Below are 21,016 nucleotides of genomic sequence, written 5' to 3' on the forward strand. Positions count from 1 at the left end.
TCAGCTCAGGGCATGATCCCAGCATTCTGGGATCCAGCCCCACATCAGGCTCCTCCGCTGGGAGCCTGCTTCTTCCCTTCCCACTCTGCTTGTGTTCCCTCTCTTGCTGGCTGTCTCTCTCTCTGTCAAATAAATAAATAAAAATTAAAAAAAAAAAAAAGAAGAAGGGCAGTGGGAGAGAGAGTCTTAAGCAGACTCAGCGCTGAGCATGGAGCCTGACTCGGGGCTCAATCCCACAACCCTGAGATCAGGAGCTGAGCTGAAACCAAGAGTCAGAGGCTTAACTGACTGCACCACCCAGGTGCCCCCACGCCTATATGCTTTAACTACCACCCACCCTTTACTCATACTGTGAGTTTTCTTTGGTGTATTAAAAGAGATGTATTATGTGTCGATCATGCAATTAACTTAGCAATGTAACAGAATTGTTGTACTCTGAGATTATTTACTACCCGATCTATATTCTGATTTCCCAACATGTCCCCCAATATATTTTAACACCAACATTTAACCCCTATTAATAGCTTGTTTGATGCTATTAATAGGCCTATAATAACCAGCTATTACATCTCAACCATATATTTTTATTTTTTAAATAGCTTTTATAGGGCTGTCTCATCATCCTTATTTAGGCATTTGTTGGTTTTGAGGGTGAACCTTTTTGAGATTTTTGAATGTTTCATTTCAACCTCAAAATGAATTTTTTCCGTGTAGAGACTTCATGTTTAAACTCACACTTGCCAATATTCTTAAGTAAAAATTAGACGATTCTGGTATTGAACCTTCTAACTCTCTGGCAAGGTATAGCTCAAAGGACAAGAATCTGGAAGGTTAGAGAGAAGTTGCTAGGGGAGACGAAGGCTGTCCCTCAGAAATAAGACATTTTGCTGAGTCACAGCTGTCCTTCTGCATTTTCAGAAAAAATAATGAGAATTAGTGGAGCCATGCAGACGTGAGGTCTCCGTGCATCGCAGAGCTGACTTCTAGGGAGGGTGGTGCAGTTTCAGCTCGGGGCTCGGAGGGGTGGTGTGGCACGTAGCACCATGAGTGTTGGTGATGAATATGGCTTTGCATTAGGCTCGGCAGTTTCCTCCTCCGCAGGTATAGTGGTGGTCCAGGGGGAAAATGTCTGAGCAGAGTTGCAGAAGACAATTATAGGACATGCAGGAAGACCTCTTCCTCGTTACTTTGTGCTTTAAAAATTAAATAAAGTCAAGTGTACCATGAACATTTTTCTTTCTCCTCTTCAGTTTCCTGAAGTGAAAAAAAAAAAAAAAGCAAAAAAAAAAACAAAACCCCACCACACCAAAGAAATTAAGTGGTTTGGAAAAAAAATTCCTTTGTCTTACATTAATCGCTGTATAAACATCACAAAATTTTGACCTTTCTTCCCTTAATAATTTGTATCAGTGGGAATATTTAGGTCATAAAACAACTTTGGGGAGAAGGGTGCACTATGTAAATAGGACATCTACTGCCTTCTGTGAGAGCATCATTCGTTTCTAGGGCCAGGGCACATATTTTGTCAAAACAGCTAGAGTCAAACCATGCCATCTGTATTCTCCCTCTCCCAGGCAGGTTTGGAGTAAGAGAGGGAGTGGGGGAAGAAGGGTGAGTTCCCAGAGTTAGTAATTTTGTCCACTGATCCCAGCCAAGGCAAGCAGATCCCTGGGAAAAAAATGGCACAAACCCCTTCCCAGCTACAGCCCTCTTATCCTCCTACTCCATCCTGCCCTTGTCTCCATACCTCTTTTTAGAGTTCCTGAAAGGATGTGGTTGGAGGGGAGGAAATTGTACAGAAGTGAGTGGAACACAGCTATTCAACACTCAGCATGCAGTGTGGGTCAGAAAGCTCCTCGGGTTAACCTTAGCCTTTTTCTAGTCTTATTGCTCCCACTTGTTAGTGAAGTGACCTTGGAGAAGTACCCTCTTGTCCTCATCTGAAGAGTCAAGGTTTGGATTGGAGCTAGATGATCTTCAAATGCCTTTTAAGACCCAACACTGGGGATCTCTCGTAATTCTTTGGCACAGCTTTGCACTTCCTTCATCCAAGATAATGCAAAGCAGCATGTACTTTTCTTAGGGGTCTATTTAAAAAGAGCCAGGCACCTTCTTTTTACAAGAACTCACTTTTCTACACTCAGAGGTTTCTTTAAAAACAAGTATGAGGACTGATTGTTCAGAATAATATGCTTCTAGAAAGATCTGGTGGCAGGAAGTCCACTGATTGATTGAATGCACTACTTATTTCTCCTTAAGGACTACATATTGGCCAGAGTATGACTCCATATGCTTTCCTTCCTTCCTTCCCTCCTTCCTTTCTTTTTAACAGGCTTTAATTCACCTTCTTTTCCTTTTTCTTTTTTTTAAGATTTTATTTGTTTGAGAGAGTGAGAGAGCACAGACTGGGAGGAGGGGTAGAGGGAGAAGCAGACTCCCCACGGAGCTGGGAGCCTGATATGGACTCCATCCCAGGACCCTGGGATCATGACCTGAGCCGAAGGCAGATGCTTAACCAGCTGAGCCACCCAGGTGCCCCACTTTATTTTTCTTGTATAAAACTTTGGAGGCCACAGTGGGACCGAGGGTCCTCTGCATGGAGACTCTGGTGTGGGTCTCTATAAGATGGTCAATGAATTCCTGCTAGGGAGACTTGGTGAACACAGTCTCTTTCCAGAGGTCAGGGGTGAGATAGCTATAGGTCTTGGAAATGTCATCAAAAGTGGCCTTGGCAAAGTTACCCAGAGTGTCAGTGCAGCCCCTGGCCGAGGTGTAGCAGTCGTCACTACTGGCCATCATCAGAAGCTTCTCCATCACAGGGCTGAGGCAATCCCTCTGGGGGCAGGGATGAGGCACACTAGCACAGAGCCACAGCAGCTGGTCACCTTGTATGGGACAGTGTGGGGCTTGCCCATCTTGTTCCCCCAGTAGCCTTGCTGCACAGGGATGATGGAAAGCTTGGCCAGGAGGATGGCCCCATGGATGGCAGTGGCTACTTCCTTGGAGCACTTAACACCTAGAGGTATCCATTGTGATCTCCAATGGCCACGAACGCCTTGAACCTGGTCCGCTGGCCAGCACAGGGCTGCTTTCACACCGGCATCATCTTCAAAACCTCATCCTAGAGGGATGCCCCCAGGAAAAAAGTAGTGATCTCAGATTCCTTGATGGGGAGGAAGAAGAGACAGATCTCCTCCAGGGACTTGACCAGGTGGCCCACCTTGGTGGCAGGGATCCACTCCTCATCCTCAGCGTTGCCTCTGCCAGCTCTGCAGCCCTGGCCTCGGCCCCACTGAGGGACCCTCCATGATGGAAACCCCAGCCAGGATGCTGCTACTGCCCATTGATCTCGGCTAGTCCATTCTTTGTCAGGACTGGGGATGAAACTGTGCAAAAAGCGAAGTAAGCTTCTCTTTCAAGACGGGAGAGTGAGCCTATGTGCCCTTCCCTCCCTGCTAAGACTCCCCTGGAATAAAAATAAACAAGTACAAAAACAGAAGCCAATGGAGATTTTTTTTTTTTTAAAAATTTTATTTATTTGACAGAGATAGAGACAGCCAGCGAGAGAGGGAACACAAGCAGGGGGAGTGGGAGAGGAAGAAGCAGGCTCCTAGCAGAGGAGCCTGATGTGGGGCTCGATCCCATAACGCCGGGATCATGCCCTGAGCTGAAGGCAGACGCTTAACCGCTGTGCCACCCAGGCGCCCCGCCAATGGAGATTTTTTAAAAAAANCCATAACGCCGGGATCATGCCCTGAGCCGAAGGCAGACGCTTAACCGCTGTGCCACCCAGGCGCCCCGCCAATGGAGATTTTTAAAAAAATNCACCCAGGCGCCCCGCCAATGGAGATTTTTTAAAAAAAGTCTGAAAGATAAAAAGTGAAAGGGGAGGATTATGGTTGGATTAGGCAGAAAGTACCACAGGCTAGAATATACAAGATAAAATGGCAGTTAGAAACTTGAGAAAAAGCAAATTCTGAACAATGAAGTCACAGGCCACACATGAAGCAAACTACATCCAAGCATGAATATAAGCAGTTAACAGAGTGTAAGAAAAGGCAATCCATTTGACCTTGATGCTAGAAATAGCCTAATTTGAGAGACCCAGGGGTTATAACACTGGGTTCATGGAAAATGTCATCCTAGCATATTAATATTGAACAATGTTCATATCGATCATAAAATATATGCAGCATATTGACTTGCTACCATTATTTTATATTTTAATAAACTTTATTTTTTAAAATAGTTTTAGGTTTATAGAAAAATGTAAAGATANGTTTTTTTTTGTTTTTTTGTTTTTTTTTTTAAAGATTTTATTTATTTATTTGACAGAGATAGAGACAGCCAGCGAGAGAGGGAACACAAGCAGGGGGAGTGGGAGAGGAAGAAGCAGGCTCCTAGCAGAGGAGCCTGATGTGGGGCTCGATCCCATAACGCCGGGATCATGCCCTGAGCTGAAGGCAGACGCTTAACCGCTGTGCCACCCAGGCGCCCCGCCAATGGAGATTTTTTAAAAAAAGTCTGAAAGATAAAAAGTGAAAGGGGAGGATTATGGTTGGATTAGGCAGAAAGTACCACAGGCTAGAATATACAAGATAAAATGGCAGTTAGAAACTTGAGAAAAAGCAAATTCTGAACAATGAAGTCACAGGCCACACATGAAGCAAACTACATCCAAGCATGAATACAAGCAGTTAACAGAGTGTAAGAAAAGGCAATCCATTTGACCTTGATGCTAGAAATAGCCTAATTTGAGAGACCCAGGGGTTATAACACTGGGTTCATGGAAAATGTCATCCTAGCATATTAATATTGAACAATGTTCATATCGATCATAAAATATATGCAGCATATTGACTTGCTACCATTATTTTATATTTTAATAAACTTTATTTTTTAAAATAGTTTTAGGTTTATAGAAAAATGTAAAGATAGTAGAGAGTTCCTCTATTATTAGCATTTTATGTAAGTATTATCCATTTGTTATAATTAATGAATGAATATTGATACATTATCAGAAACTAAAGTTCATGGTTTATCAGATTTCTTTAGTTTTTCCTTAATGTCTTCTATTCCAATTACATTTAGTCAACCTGTCTCCTTAGGCCCCATTTGGCTATAATACTTTTTCCGGCTCTCCTTGTTTCTGATGATCTTGATAGGCTTGAGGAGTACTGGTCAGGTATTTTGTAGAATGTCTCTCATTTGGGGTTTGTCTAATGTTTTCCTTATGATTAAATTGGGGTTATGGGTTTTGCAGGAAACACCACGAAGGTCAAGTGCCATTTTTGTCACATCAAACCGAAGGTACATACTATCAACATGACTTATCAACTTATCACTCTTATTGACCTTGATAAGCTGGCTGAGGTAGTGTTTGCTGGGTATCTCCAATGTAAAGTTACCCGCTCCCCCATTCACACTGTCACTCTTTGGAAGAAAGTATGCAGGCTTTTAACTTCTAAAGTCAACCTGTAGACATTTTGCGATTGCAGTACAGAATGTAAATACTAACAATTTTGTTGGTGGTAAAGTGGTGCTGACAACAATGAAAGGCAGAGAAAAAGTGGAGCAAATGGGAAGGGGGGTGGCCAATACCTTCATTTTATAGAAGAGGAAATGCACAGATACTCTATTAAAAGAAATAGAAATTTGAGTCCTTATTTGAAAACATGAAAGTGTAGTTCTAATAGAGGAAATAAAAAGCTATCATTGCTATTGAACTTTAGGAAGATAAGGATAGTATGAGATACATGCTTATTTTCAAACTGTGGAATCAATTGATATTCACTAAAGTTGGTAATCAAAGAAGAGAGTTAATAGAGTACAATGGAAGGAAATGCCAAATGATCTCAACCCTGGATGAAACCAGAGTTTCACCTTTCCAAGCTAAGCAAGGAGAAGAAGAAAGGCTGTCACTTTTCATTGGAAGTTCTTTTACACTATTGCGTTTGTTACCATGTGCACAAATTGTTTGCTTTAAAACCAAAGGTGATGTATAGGGTGGTGCCAGGACTCGTACTAGACCACCTCATATGATCCCTTTTGCTAACCCACCTTTGGTGATCCAAACCTACCAGCCATTCACACAAACCACGCTACCACGTGGTGTTTTGTTGAGGCAGGAACCTTACTTCTGAGAAAGTAAAGAGGTAATCTTCTTAGGTCCTTGAGTTGTAGGAAAGGCATTACAAAAAAAAGACTCCTTTTGTTTCCCTTGAAATAAGGATTAGGAAGATTTCAGTTGCAAAAGGGAAATTGGCTGAAAGATGCATCAACTGTCTCTGGTTGAAAAGTATTGGCAGTCAGTGGAAATCCTCTGTGTGTTTCCTGTGTTTAGCATTTATACAACATGTTTCAGTTTAAAAGCCCTTTACTGTCATTAGTTAATTACCTCCCAAGGGCTGCAGGGTATTTACAGGGAATACTGGAACCAAGCCAGCTTTTAGAGCCGAAAGATGTACAAATGTCTGTACCAGCCCCAATTCAGATGTAGTTGCTACACCATTTCCCACACATGGATCGATTGGTTAATGTGTGGTTATTCAATCTCTAAAGTTCCTTTTTGAAACTTGACATCTTCTCAATAAGTACAAGTTACTGAAACAGAAGAGAGTTTATTCCAATAGCATCTCTTGTAAGTGTCTTGAAAATCAACAGTGGTAATGGTTTTAGGTTTATCATTAAATAAGAGTCTCCAAAGTGAAGCCTAAATACTGGCACTTATTAAAATCGCCCTGGATGATTCTAGAGTAGAGCCAAGGTGGAGAACCACTGACTTAAATGGCCGACCGAAGCAGCTTCCCTTATTCTCAACAATAATTATATCTACAAAGAAAATGAAATACAGTATTTAGCTAAGGAGAACTAATTGTTAATAGATGTTACATCCTGTTTTGTATCAAATACATATTTTACATTATAAAAGTGCTAAGGGGGCGCCCAGTGACTCAGTCGGTAAGTGTCCAAATCTTGGTTTTTGCTCAGGTTGTGATCTTACAGTGTTGAGATCAAGCCCTGCACTGGGCTCCGTGCTCAGTGCAGAGTCTGCTTAGAATTCTCTCTCTCCCTCTCCCTCTGCTCCTTCCCCCCAAATAAATAATCTTTTTTTTCCCTTTTTTTTAAAAAGATTTTATTTATTTATTTGACAGAGATAGAGACAGCCAGCGAGAGAGGGAACACAAGCAGGGGGAGTGGGAGAGGAAGAAGCAGGCTCCCAGCGGAGCAGGGATCCCGATGTAGGGCTTGATCCCAGGAACCTGGGATCACGCCCTGAGCTGAAGGCAGACGCTTAATGACTGAGACACCCAGGTGTCCCTAAATAAATCTTTTTTTAAAAAGTGCTAAAGAAATTTGGAGAATATAGAAGAGTAAGCATGCATGCCTGTGAGTACGTAAAAAGGTATCACAAAAAGACTCACTGTTCATGTTTTACAATTTTTCTTTCCATTTTATCTCTATGCTTTGTCTTTTAAAAAATTATTGGCATTGCTGTTATCAGATTCCATATACAATTTTGTGTCTTGTTTTTCAAGTTTACCATTATAATAAGCATTTTCCACTGTTCTATGATTTAAAAGATCATCTCTAAAAACAAAATCTACTGAAATGAGGCAAACAGGGAAATCATATCCACAAATGACTCAGAATAGAAATTCAGGTACTTTCAGAGAAGAGGCCCCCAGGAATGTTGTCTACCCCACGTCCTTTAGAACACTTTAGACCAGCAGGAACTAGATAGAAAGATACATGCTCCATTTCTGTAGTCAAACCTTGACTATATTTGGTGTGTGGTGCCCTCTACTGGGTCTCCTAGGACAGTGCCCTTTTCCTGTTTCTAGGTGCTGGCTAAGGACCCTAAAGAAGGGGGGTTAAATTGTATCTGTACGTTTGAATTTTGTTTGTTTGTATTTTTATTTACATCTGTTTCCCTAATGTAGAATTGAAGCTACTTAAATACAGGAGCTCACTGTGGGTATGTTTCCTTCTTATTCATCCAACAACATCTCAGAGTCTACCATATGCCAGCTACGGTGCAAGCAGGCTGCGGACACAAAGATGATATCTTCACCTTCAGGTGGCTCATTATATAGTGGGAGTGTCACAGCCAGGTGGGATAGCCTACTTACTGAGCCCTGGACAGTCCAATAGGAGAACTTGACTTGCGTACATCCTTGTCCTCCTCTCTCTAGGAAAATCACCCTCTTCAACAAAGCATATACAGCTTTGGGAGAGACACATGTAGCAGAGCCAGGAAGAAAGGGGACACCTTCCCAGCAGGGCAGATTTACCAAACCAATTCTGGCAGTCACTGGGGTTGACAGATGCCACAGACAGCTTGCTCTCAATTTACTTAGAAAATTAAAATTTATGGTGGACTAAACACATTAAGAAGATAAAATGAGTGGCAATAATTGAGAGGTTTAATTGAGCCCCTGGAAGGGAATAAACTTCATTTTCTAGAAATGTATACTTTATATAATACATACCTATGGAAGGAAGGTAACTCTTACATTTTGCAGGGGTTTTTTTTTAATAGAGGGAGGGAAAGAGAGAGGTGGGAGAAGGGGCAGAGGGAGAGGGAGAGGGAGAGAGAGAATCTTAAGCAGGCTCCATGCCCAGCATGGAGCCCAGTGTCGGCTCAATCTCACAACCCTGAGCTCATGACCTGATGACCTGTAGATTGTCAAAATTTTTTTTTATTTTTTTATTTTTATTTTTTAATTTTTTAAAAAGATTTTATTTATTTATTTGACAGAGACAGCCAGCGAGAGAGGGAACACAAGCAGGGGGAGTGGGAGAGGAAGAAGCAGGCTCCTAGCGGAGGAGCCCGATGTGGGGCTCGATCCCAGAATGCTGGGATCACGCCCTGAGCCGAAGGCAGACGCTTAATGACCATGCCACCCAGGTGCCCCAAAATGTCTCTTTTTTAAACCTGAGCACCTTGATGATGATATTGGGTCTACAGGCTGGCTCCATATGGCACTAGACCTAAGCATGACTACATAATATTTGTCATGAATGTGGAACCAGCAATCACTCGTTGCGCAGTCTTGAACAAGTAACTTAATTTTCTCTTTAACTTCCCTCATTTGGAAAGGATATAACCTAGCTTATTGTACGGATGGGAACTAAGGCATGTGAAAATACCCATCAAAATACTTGGTGCACAATAGCTGCTCAGCGGAGCATGATCAAGATGCACGTATGGGCTCTGGAGCCAGGCTGCTTGCGTTTGAATCTTGGCTCTTCTCTCTTTTTCAGTGGTGTGACCTTGGGCAAGTAACTTTACCTTTCTGGGTCTCAGTTTCCTTATCAGTAAAGTGGGGGTGACAGTACTACCGACATCATAGGACTCTCAGGCAGACAAAATGAGTTAATATATGTGAAGTGCTTTGGAACATTTATTAATATATAGGGCTTCATGAAAGTTTATTATTTTAATTGCTATTCCTTTTAGCTTTTAGAGACACCTGAATCTTTTTGAAGTTCCGTATTAAAGTCAGAGACAGACATTTTCTCATATGTATAAAACACATCCATTCGGCGCTGTCATCACCAGCTGTTTTCATCAGCTTTCAATTGCTATGGTGCTGTAACCAGCTCTCCTTTGATAAGTCCTCAGAGCCCTTAGCAGAAATCACTTTGTTTATGTTAAGTTTGGCTGCTTTGCTTTAAGATAGTCATTTTTAGTTCTTGACCTCCCTAAGTATTTATGAATTCCCTAAAGAACATGGGGAGTAAGAAAGAGTGATTTGGAGCAAATTAGGAAAGCATTGTGCAATTAGGACTTCCCTTTGTAACCCTACCGTCACTCTCCAAAATAATCGTGGGATGCTGTGGTTTTTTGCAGATGAAGCTCTGGGCATTTCAGTTCAGTCTCATTAGGTCTTTTCTTCAGTGGTGATTTTGTCCCTCCTCCTCAATATCCAGTGCCAATGTGCTACCTACGGGCCACATAAAAAGGGTACAAAGAAGGGTCTGCAAAGAGTCTGAACAAAGAGCTAGACACGGCTGTAACTCACTCACTCACTCACTCACTACAACAAGAATCCAATGGTGCTAACCGCTATTAAGGTGACATAGAGGGAAGGGGCTTCTAACTAAGAGCTTAGGGAGAGGTTTAAAAAGAGGCCACATGATTATTGAACCTTGAAGAATGGCACAGGAGGAGAGGGAACACAATAGAAGCAGAGAGAAGAAGGTGAGCAAGGGTTTGTGAAAATGCATGACTTGTCTGGGGAGCAGCAGATGGTCCCGTGTTGCTGGAGCAGAAGGTATGTGGGGGGGGGCTTTGGAGACGAGGAACAGAGGCCCCTGGTTCTTCAGGGGGTCCACTCACCCAGCTCTTCTCAGGTTCTGGGGAAGGGGATGGTGGGGCTTCTCTGACAACTCCCTCAGGGTGAGGTCTTGTATAGCCCCCCATTTTCTCCTTCTCCCTGCAGGCTTCTCTTGGCCTCAGCCCATATATCCTTTTAATCTCTGCACTTAAAAAAACCATATTCTCTTCTCGTTTCCAATAGGCTTTGCTGGTCTGGCATTGACTAACTTACTGCCTATTGCGAAATGAATGGAGAATGGAATGGCCTAAGACTTTGTACAAAACACTGGCCCCTCAGGATAAGAATCTAAGCCTAAGCAAGTGGGAACAGGCCCAGTAGCCTGGCTGGTTTCTGGGGAATAGGAGAGAAAACAATGAAGGAAGAAAATGACGTTTGGCACATGGTTGGTGCTTAATCAATATTTGTTCAATACAGGAATTAAGGGATGACTCGATGGACTGTCAGGTATTGCAAGGTGTCTCAGGTCTTGTGGGGTAACTCAGGTATTGCCGCCTCAGTCAAAAACTTCCTCTTTGGGAAAGAGGAAGGAAGGAGAGAAGATATCTGTGTATTCTGGCTCTCCATTGCATTTGTGCTGAGGCCAGATTTCTTCTAGAGTTAGGAGTTTCATGGCTGGTAGTTTTCTCTTTCAGGAGAGAAAGAAGTGTGTGTGTGTGTGTGTGTGTACATACACACATGCATGAGCACACATATGCACATAATACACAAACGCAAATAGTGACCCAATTACTTACGTCACTATACTCATGACAAGACCTGAATACCACAGGTTACAAACCATTTCTTTGCCATGATGCCAAGGGGAAAAAAAGCTAAAAACTGTCAAGAGAGCTCAGTTTGACTTGGTAAACATATGTGCTCAGCACTTAGGATACAAAGAAGGCTTGGTTCTAATCTCAAAGGGCTTTTCATGTGGGTAGACGTAAAGCCAAACAGAGTGTTTAATGCAAGGGAGATAGTGCTCTAACAGAGGTGAGCTCGGGGCCTTGCTATTCAAGGATGGCCTGACCACCAGCAGCAGCATCTCCCGGAAAACCTGTGAGAAACACATACTCTCAGGCTCTAACCCAGACTGACTGAATGTGAATCTGAGTTTTAAGGAGATTGCTAGGTGAATCATGTGCACATTCATATTTGAGAAGTGCTGGCCTAGGGTGTGGGGGTGGGATGTGGGAGCGTTTCTCAGTGGAAGTAAATCCTAAGCTATGTTTTGAGAATGAGTAGGATTCACTGGGCGGTATAACAAGCAGAGAGAAAAGCATAAATAAAAGTTTAGCAGCATGAAAAAACGTAGGGATGTTTTGGGACTTAAAATTGCTCACCAGAAGGGAGAAGGCTGGGAGAGGAGGAGGGAGAAATGCAGGAAGATGGCAGCTTAGGCAGCGGCCAGATCCTGCTGCACATGCTCTAGGTTACGGAGCTTTGCCCTGACCCAATCCGTAATAGAGATGCATGATGACATGTTCAGATTACTGTTTAGAACACTGCAGCCCTGAGAAGCCTGAGAAGGTCAAGGCCAATGGGCCGAGAAATTATTTAGGAAGCTACAGTGATAGTTTGGGAGAGGTACTGCAGGTAGTGCAGTGGGAATGGAGAGAAGGAAACAAGTTTAAGAAATTTTAAGAGGTAATATGCAGATGAAAGACTTCAGTGTAGACCGGAGAGGGAGGATGGGAGAGGCCTGTGTCTTGTCTAGATGAATCGTGTAGGATTCCAGCTAGGATTAGTGGGTGGTTGCTCATGACACCACTAACAGAGATGAAAGAATAAAGGAGGATGAGCAGGTTTGAGGAGGGAAATAATGAGTTCAGTTTTCAACATGTTCAGCTCAGGTCAATAGAAAACATGTATAGAAGTGGGGGGAAGAAGAAGAAAACAAGGGTGGAGAACTGGGTGAATCAATGGGGGTGGAGAAGGAAAGTGATGATGGAGAAACAATGCCCTGTCAAGATTTGGGGCTCCAGTAATACACAGAGCGTATCCATGAATTTTTCCTCCAGTCCTATTTCCACAGGCTGCTGCCTTGGAACTTGCTTCCAGCAACTAATCGGACCCCAAAGAAGAGAAAATGGTTTTGATTCACAGTTTCCTATCCTGTGATCAACTCATTGTTGGCACTATTTGGTCTACTAAAAATAAATAGATAAATAAATAAATAAATAAATAAATAAATAAATAAATAAATAAAAATAACCTGGAGTTAAGCTGCTGCAGGGTCAGAACAAACAATTATCTTTTTCCATATTGCCTTGTGGGGTGAATAATTTTGCCCACTTCCCCAACACTACTTCCAAAGAGGCAATAATACAATACCAGTATGTGTGGGTGTTTGTGCATAGTCATTCTTCAAATTCTGGATGACTTCTGCCACAAATTTTCCCTGTCTTTGAACTTTTACAGCCCTTTTATTTTGCACCTTAAAATTCAGAAATTGGTAATAGCTTGTCTTGGATCATTCCCATAATTATTTCCTATTCAGCAATCTGTTCTCCTCAGCTCACATAGTTGTAAAAATCGTCCGGGACTTCTGCGTCTCCGCAGCAAAAAAGTCCATAAGTACTTTAACATTTTCTGTACTGTCGTCACCAGCCAATAAAAAGCAAAAGGTCGGCACGTGGTTTATTAGTTTGGGCAAGAGGAAGGTATTCCAACCCGATCCTTTCGCTTTTGCCAGGATCAAACATGGCGGGCCGCAGCCAGAATTTCCCGAACACCCAGTTCGCTTTCCCATGACCCTAGTCAGTCTTTAGCGCTCGTTTTTCCAGCTTCCTTCATCCTCCGCGGCTCCAAAAAGGGTCAGCACCCTGGAGCGTGACAGCCGACCTGCTTCCCGCCCCCACCCGAGGGCCCGCCCGCCACCCCACGCCAACCAATCGCAGGCCGCGCTGCGGCGGCTGGCAGCGCCGGCCGGCCCCGCCCCTCAGCCTCTCTGTGGCCTGCGGCTCCCGGGCCGGTAGCGCCGCGTTCGGTCGCGCGGACGGGTGGTGTGGAACCGCGGGTCGCGGGTGTTCGCCGCCGGCCACAGCTCAACCCAGCGCCGCCGAGCCTGTGAGCTCCGAGCCTCCGCCATGGACTTCGAGGACGGTAAGCAGAGCCTCTGGCTGGTCGCCGCGGCGGGCGGGAGGCGGGGTGGCCGCCCCGGGGGTCTGTTTACGGTCTCAAGATGGCCGTGTGGGCTTTGTTCTGCGGGCCCGGAGGCCGCCCGCCCGCCGCGGGCCCAGTGCCCGGAATCGGCCTGTGTGGGGACCCGCGCGCCCTGTCGCGCCCGCCCGGCGCCCGCTGCCGCCGGGGACTTGGGAGTTCTTGCCGGCCTCGGTGCGGGGAAGGGCGCGCCCAGAGCGCCAAGGCCTCCGGACTCGGGCCCCGGACTCGCGCTCCGGACTCGCCCCGGCCGCGGTGCGTGGAAATTGCCCCGACGCCTCCAACTCCCCGGTGTCGGGCAGAGGGGCGAGTGGGGCCTCGCCTGCCTCGTCTCGCATTCGCCCCACAGGGCGGCGACCCAGCGCATCCGTTTAGTAAATCCTTTCTACCAGGTTGCTTCTTACCAGACAATTTTCAGAGGCTTGTTCGCAGTGATGTTTCTTGTCTTAGTTTAAGCTGAGTTTAAAGGGCGTCTGTAAGTGACAAGTATAGGTAGATATCTGTACAGAGTGAAAACTAAATTATTACTGATTAGCAAACTAGATGTTTATCCACCAAAACTACCTGGTCACTAATGCCTAATTTGAAATACTTCTGTGAAGCAAAGCATTTTTCCTCTGTATTTTGTATGGATGGGACTTAAGTTAGAATTCTGGCACAGCATCACATGCCCTTCAAATTCAGTTCTGTGCCAGCCGCCTGGGTTGGACTTACCGTTTAAATAAACTGTATTTCAGCAATACCTTTCAGTTGTCTCTGACGCTAGTTCTTTAAACCATTTTCACGGGCTCACAAAGTAAAATTAATTTGGTCTTCACCTTGTCTTCAAATCTTGCCTAACTTTCATAGGAATTGGTGTCAAGAAAAATGCGTCCCTAATGACAGCATTAGGGAGAGGTGAAGAAGGGTTTGAATGATTAAACTGGACTTAATCCTGAGTAGCTAGACGTTTCTAATAAAACAGACTCACTAACTAGTTGAAGTCCCAAACCCAACCAAAACCCAGTTTTCTTTAACATTGTTTGTAGTGTGATCTCAGCGTGTGAGTCTGACTAGATGATCTTTTGATCTTGGATTTGATTTCATGCCACAAAGAATTACAGCTGCCAAATCTAAGTATATGAAAGGGTACTAGAATAACCCTTTTGTGGATCGTTTTAAATTACTTTGAAATAGGAAGTTCAGCTCTTAAGAGTAGCACACTCTGATGTTTTTGTTTGTTTTGGTTGGACTTCGACTTGTTTTGATACAGATTCCTTTAAACTATGAATATTTGAAGTGTCAAAGCTGGGAATGAAACTTAAAAATATATATATTATGGTGTTTTCATGGTAAAGTTTGATGACAGTACCAACACCCAGGGTACAGCAAAAGCTTCCTAGGTGGGGGGAGGGAACAATGGGAGTGGTGTAAACCCCTCCCCCCCAGGAGGATCCGTTTTCTGTAGAGAATTGAAACAACAATAATAAAACTTAGTATGTTTGCTTTTTATTGTCACCATGTGCCTACAATTCCAACAGTGTCAGTAATAAAATTATAAACAGTGTCAGCGAGAAAATACTCCCCCTCTTGCTTCCTCTATACTGCTATATTTGGGAGTGGAATTTGACTAACAATGTATCTGAATCTAATCTTATGTAGTGTAGCTGGATACTGTTGTATCGGAGTGACCACTATATTAACTTCCTTTCTTTTTGTATTTATTAGTAAAATTAATAAAAGAATTTAACGATTGCCAAGTCAGTTTTGACGGAAATCACCAATATGGTTTTTGGTGATGGCATATCCTGGATAGATATAGCACAGGCACACACATACATATGTGCATATGCATTCTCCAATAAGATCTTGAAACCTTAGAGAGCAAATAGGTACAAGAACTATATTAACTTTGAAAAAATTATATGTTACATTGAATCAATTCTCAGATGGCCGTTTTTGCAATATTTGATACATAATTTAATCTATCTGCCTTCCCTTTGTTACCCTGTATAAATCAGTACTGGATTCCTCTTTTGGCAGTTATTATATATCAGGTGTTATAAGCTAATTTTTACATTATTGTAATTTGGATGATAAACCTGCCTCTTGGGGAGTTAGTGAAGAGGAAGAGATCTGTGTTTCCCTATATGAAATATTTGTAATTATTTATACCCCATTTTTGCAGATAAATGAGTTAATGGCATTTTTAAAAATTGTGTTTGATTTGAATAGATGAGTAACTTCAGATTTTTGCAAATATTGCACTAATTTCTTTCTGTTAAATGTGTCTTCATAGATTACACACACTCTGCTTGCAGAAATACTTATCAGGGCTTTAATGGTGAGTATCCTCTTTCGTTTGTTCTTAACTATGTTAAAGGAATGCATTTCAGTTTTTCTCTATGTGCACATAAAGTAACAGTGTAAAAAGCCAGTTCTACCTTGTTTCAGTCATTGTGTTGTCTCTTGATGTATCATTGCTCTGTGTTAATGTTGTCATACTATGTGTAGTATTGGAATTAGGGAATTTAGGATCAGAAAAAGTTAGGGCTATTCAGATTAGTTTGACTCTTTGTTTTATTTGAATTATGATTCCTTTAATTTATTCCAAAAGGCCTTTAATTTATTCCGGAAGGCCTTGACTACATTCTGCGTGATGAGTTATAAGAAACTAGCTGAGTTATTTTTGCTGAATGAGAGGCTTTGGTATTGAATAATGTAGATTAAGTGGATTATTGGCTTGGTTTTATAGTCCTTCTAATGTAATGCATTTTGACCTTGTTTTTGAGGTCATTTGCTTTAATGTGTTGAAATGTGTTTGTATATAAAGAGCTGTCTAGAGGAGCACATGAAGGAGCCTGATTGTTTATTGACTTAAGCATGATATTAGAGTTGTGACTACAGAGCTAGATAAAATCATAAGAGGTATGCAGAATACAGTTGGATATTGTTTTGATAGTTATTAAAGTTAAGACTCTGCCAGATAGGATGATAACATAAAAAAGAATGTGGAACAATTCAGTGAGGTTAAAAAAGGACCCCAGAGTGGAAGTAAATATCCTGATTGCCAGAGAAATGGAAAATTCAACTGTTGTACAGAATATAATGTATTCATAAAATAAAACTGAAGCAAATGTACTACTAAATAAAGCTGTGCCATTTTATGAGAATAATTGCTATCCAGTTAATTTCTTTGTATCATGTTTTAAGAGTTTAGAGAAACTTTGTATTGGATGTGGGATAAAAGACTCAAGGTATAGGAAGTAGTCAGTATATATTGAATGTTAAAGAATATAGTTGTTTTTTTAAGCTTTTATTTTTAAGTGATCTCTACACCCAACCTGGGGCTGGGACCTACAACCCCGAGATCAAGAGTCTCACGCTCTACCAACTGAGCCAGCCAGGCCCTCTGGAGAATACAGGGTTTTTTTGTCTTTGTTTTTTGGTTTTTTTTAAAGATTTTATTTATTCATTTGAGATTGAGAGAGCACAAATGGGGAGGGAGGTAAAAGAAGAGGGAGAAGCAGATTCCCCACTGAGCTGGGAGCCCAGTGGATGTGGGGCTCCATCCCAGGACCCGGAGATGAGGACCCAAGCCCAAGGCAGATGCTTAACCAACTGAGCCACTCAGCTGCCAAATTTGAATTGGAGAGTGACATAATAAAATTAGCAAAAGAAGTTTGATTTGCATCCACACTTAGGTAGATTGAAAACTAGAAAGTTAGGAGTGCCTGGCTGGCTCGATCAGTTGGTAGAGCATGCGACTCTTGATCTTGGGGTTGTAGGTTCAAGCCCCACATTTGGCGTAGAGATTACTTAAAAATAAAATCTTTAAGAAAAAAAAGAAAACTGGAAAATTAGCTAAAAAACAATTTCATAAATTTAGGTGTTAGGATTTAAAGACCTTAAACTTGGGAGATGACAAAATTAAATTTTTTAAAAGATTTTATTTATCTACTTGAGAGAGAGCAAGCAAGAAAGAGAGTACAAGTTGGGGAGAGGGGTAGAGGGAGAGGGAGGAGCAGACTCCCCACTGAGCAGGGAGCCTGACTCAGGGCTAGATCCCAGGACCCCAGGACAGTGACCTGAGCCAAAGGCAGATGATTAACTGACTGAGCCACCCAGGCATCTGATAGTAATTTTTAAAATATTAAGATGTTTCTAGAGAAAATTAGCAGAATTTGCAAGCTGACTAGTAGTGAGTAGAAAATTGAGAAGGACGAAAAAAATGAGTCCAAGATTTTAAACTGGAATGAGTAGGACTAATACTTTCATCAAAGAGAGAGATTTGGAATGATAGAAGGCCTCAGTTTCTAGTAGTGTTTATCAGAGAGTTGGACTTAATGTCTAAATGTAGGACTTTGAAATGCAGGATCATACCAGGCCAGAAGTTTGTTTTCTTAATGTATAGTCATCATGCTATACATTATATCCCCATGACTTATTTTTTTTATAACTGAATGTTTGTACCTCTTGATTCCCTTTGCCCGCCTCTACCCTCCCCTCTAGTGACCACCAATTTGTTCTCTGTATCAATAAACTTGGTTTTTTTTTTGTTTTGTTTTATTTAGATTCCACATACATGTGAAATCATTCAGTATTTGTTTTTCTTTGTAACTTATTTCACCTAGCATAATGCCCTCAGGGTCCATCATTGTTGTTGCAAATGGTAAGATTCCATTCCTTTTTATGGCTGAGTCCTATTCCATTGTATATCTATACCCCATCTTCTTTATCTTTTCATTCTTCAGTGGGCACTTAGGTTGTATCCCTGTCTAGCTATTGTAAATAAAGCTGTAGTGAACATGCGGGTGCATATATCTTTTTAGATTAATGTTTTACTAATGTTATGACTTTCATTTTTTCCCCTTAATGTTAAGTTCCAACATTATGATTGTTAGATTGCCCTGGAGAGCTTTTTCAGAGTATATCTGTTCAGGTCATACTCTAGTCCTCTTGAATCTTAATTTTAGACAAGTGGTCCCTGGTTGTGCATGTTATGAAAAAGTACTCTGAATGATTTTGGAATGCAGTGCTGGTTAAAGATCATTATTTTACATTATTTTGAGGTCTAGGTTATCTACATTTTATAAATAAGAATTAATTTCAGAGATATAATTTGACTTCATTTAACAAATATTTCTTGAGTGAACGCTGTATATCAGATACTACTCTAGGAGCTGGCAATATAGCAGTGAACAAATATTCTTGCCCTTCAGGGGAACATACAATCTAGTGGGATGAAATGGAAAGTAAACAAGATAAAGAAGTAACATATATTGTATGTTAGATGGTAATAATTGGTTAGGAGAAAAACAGCAGAGGGGCGGGGCGGTGGTGGTGGTGGTGGTGGTGGTGGTGGTGGTAGTGTGTGTATGTGTTGGGGAGGGACTTATTAAGGAGGTAAAATTTGAGCTCAGATTTGAGGACGTGAGGATGCAAGCCATGGGGCTATCTAGAAAATAAAAGATTTATAGATACCAGATGAAAGCAACAATACAATTCATTGTTAACGTTGTATTTTCCAGTGACTGAGATGATGTAAAAGGTACTGGAAAACATGTCAAGTTCCAAATTTCCTCCATACCATTTCTTGGAAGGAAGTTGTATTTCCAGTGTTTCCATGTTTCCTTCCTGCTTCATAATAACTTCTTATATAAATAGCAGACCAAAAAGGGAGAGCATTCCAAATAGAGGGAAAGCAGGAATAAAGGTAGGGTTGAGTGCATTGTGGTTCAGAGAGACTTAAGAGGAATTTCTTGTTGTTGTTTTTTGTTTTGGGTTTTTTTTTTTTTTTTATGCCCAGTGTGGAGCCCAACACGGGGCTTGAACTCATGACCCTGAGATCAAGACCTGGACGCTTAACTAACTGAGCCACCCAGGTGCCCCTAGACTTAAGAAGAATATTTTTCTAGACCAGATGATTTTTGCTGAACAGCCTTAAGGTTAGAGTGGTGAGAGTTGTAGCCAGAGGCATTGAAAATCAAAGATAATTTGTTTATATCTAAGAGACAGTAGGAAATAAAGACCTGAAAGAGTGGAGGGATTGAAAAGTACAGATACAGAAGAAGAGCATTCCAGGCGGAGGGAGCAGCAGGTGCCAAAATGGTATATACTTATTGTATTCTAGGGATAGCAAGGGGCCTAGTATACCTGGAGGGGAGTGATAAGGGGGAATAGTAGATGATGAAGTTAAGAAGTGATGGTGTGGATTATATAGGGCAGTATTTCTCAACTTAAGCAGTATTGGCATTTTGGAATAGATAATTCTCTGTTGTGGGGGACGTCTTGTGCATTTTAGAGTGTTTAGCTGCATCCTTGGCCTTTGTGCTAGATGTGAGGAGCATCTGCCCTTTGGTTTTGACAACCAAAAGTGCTTTCAGACATTGTAAAATGTCCCCTGGAGGGCAAAATTGTGCTTGGTTCAGAGAGACTGTGTAGGCCTTACAGATTATTTAAGGCTTTGGCTTTTACTTTGAGTAAGATGNAAAGTGCTTTCAGACATTGTAAAATGTCCCCTGGAGGGCAAAATTGTGCTTGGTTCAGAGAGACTGTGTAGGGCCTTACAGATTATTTAAGGCTTTGGCTTTTACTTTGAGTAAGATGAGAAGAAGCCATTGGAAGTTACTGAGCATTGAACATGATTTAAACTTAAACTTTAACAGAATTATTTTGGCTATTTTCTTCAGAATAAACAGGGAGGAAAGTGAAAGCTGGAAAACCAGTTAGGAGGCTGTTGTAGTAATGTAAGTGAGAGATGCTGGTGGCCTGTAGCAGGATGCTGGTAGTGTGGATATGGTGAAAAGTGGTCCATTCAGGACTTAGTGTCAGACAACGTATTATTTTGATCCTTAGTCACTTGTTTTTCCCCATTATACTCCTCAGCTCCTTCCCTGTGATTTAATTGTAACTGAGTTTTAACATTAATTGAGCTTATTTGTATGATAGGGTGATCAAAACAATAGATTTGATTTAAAATATTAGGTCAGTTTTATTTTTGAATGAATTAGTTTCATTTAATATTAATTGTAAAGATATAATGTTATATTCTCAGAGTTTTATTTTTAAAGTGATTTTTAAGTTCATTTGGTAACCTGGAAGAATATTGTTTATATATAAGCAGTCATAGAATCTATATTCCTATAATCAAACTGATTACATAGCATAAAAAAGGTGGGTGTTCAATAAATATTAGTGATTTATGACTCCATAGTTAAATAAAAACACAGAATAAAAAACAAAAGGATTTAGTATCCAAATGCAGCCTCTGTGAGCTCAGAATTGAAACTAGCAGAAATAACAAAATATAAGACTTTTTTACTTTGTGTACCTGAGTCTAACTCTTAAGATTATTATTATTATTAATTATTTTTAAAAAAGATTTTATTCGTTTATTTGTTTAGAGAGAGTGTGCACAAGCAGGGGGAAGGGTAAGGGAGAGGGAGAGAGAATCCCAAGCTGACTCCATGCTAAGCGCAGAGTCCAGGGTAGGTGTCAATCTCATGATACTGAAATCATGACCTGAGGTGAAACCAGGAGTTGGATGC

The 21,016-nt window shown here is 41.6% G+C and overlaps 1 protein-coding gene and 1 pseudogene across 3 annotated transcripts in view; one reads left to right on the forward strand and one right to left on the reverse strand.

Annotated features, from left to right (window-relative positions):
• Positions 1-1,003: 1,003 nt before the first annotated feature.
• LOC100475896 lies at positions 1,004-13,077 on the reverse strand (annotated as a pseudogene).
• Positions 13,078-13,260: 183 nt separating this feature from the next.
• Positions 13,261-21,016, forward strand: part of ZNF326 (zinc finger protein 326) — a 37,052-nt gene continuing 29,296 nt past the window's right edge. For 2 of the 3 annotated variants that reach the window (XM_034653855.1, XM_034653856.1), the window contains exons 1-2: positions 13,261-13,430; positions 15,766-15,810. In XM_034653855.1, coding sequence (XP_034509746.1) covers positions 13,415-13,430; positions 15,766-15,810 — 61 coding nt within the window. In that variant the 5' untranslated portion in view covers positions 13,261-13,414. The remainder of the gene's footprint in view (positions 13,431-15,765; positions 15,811-21,016) is intronic. The other variant, XM_034653857.1, reaches the window with a different exon arrangement.

This window comes from Ailuropoda melanoleuca, chromosome 2 (genome assembly GCF_002007445.2).
Source record: "Ailuropoda melanoleuca isolate Jingjing chromosome 2, ASM200744v2, whole genome shotgun sequence".
In the NCBI taxonomy this organism is placed as follows: Eukaryota; Metazoa; Chordata; class Mammalia; order Carnivora; family Ursidae; genus Ailuropoda; species Ailuropoda melanoleuca.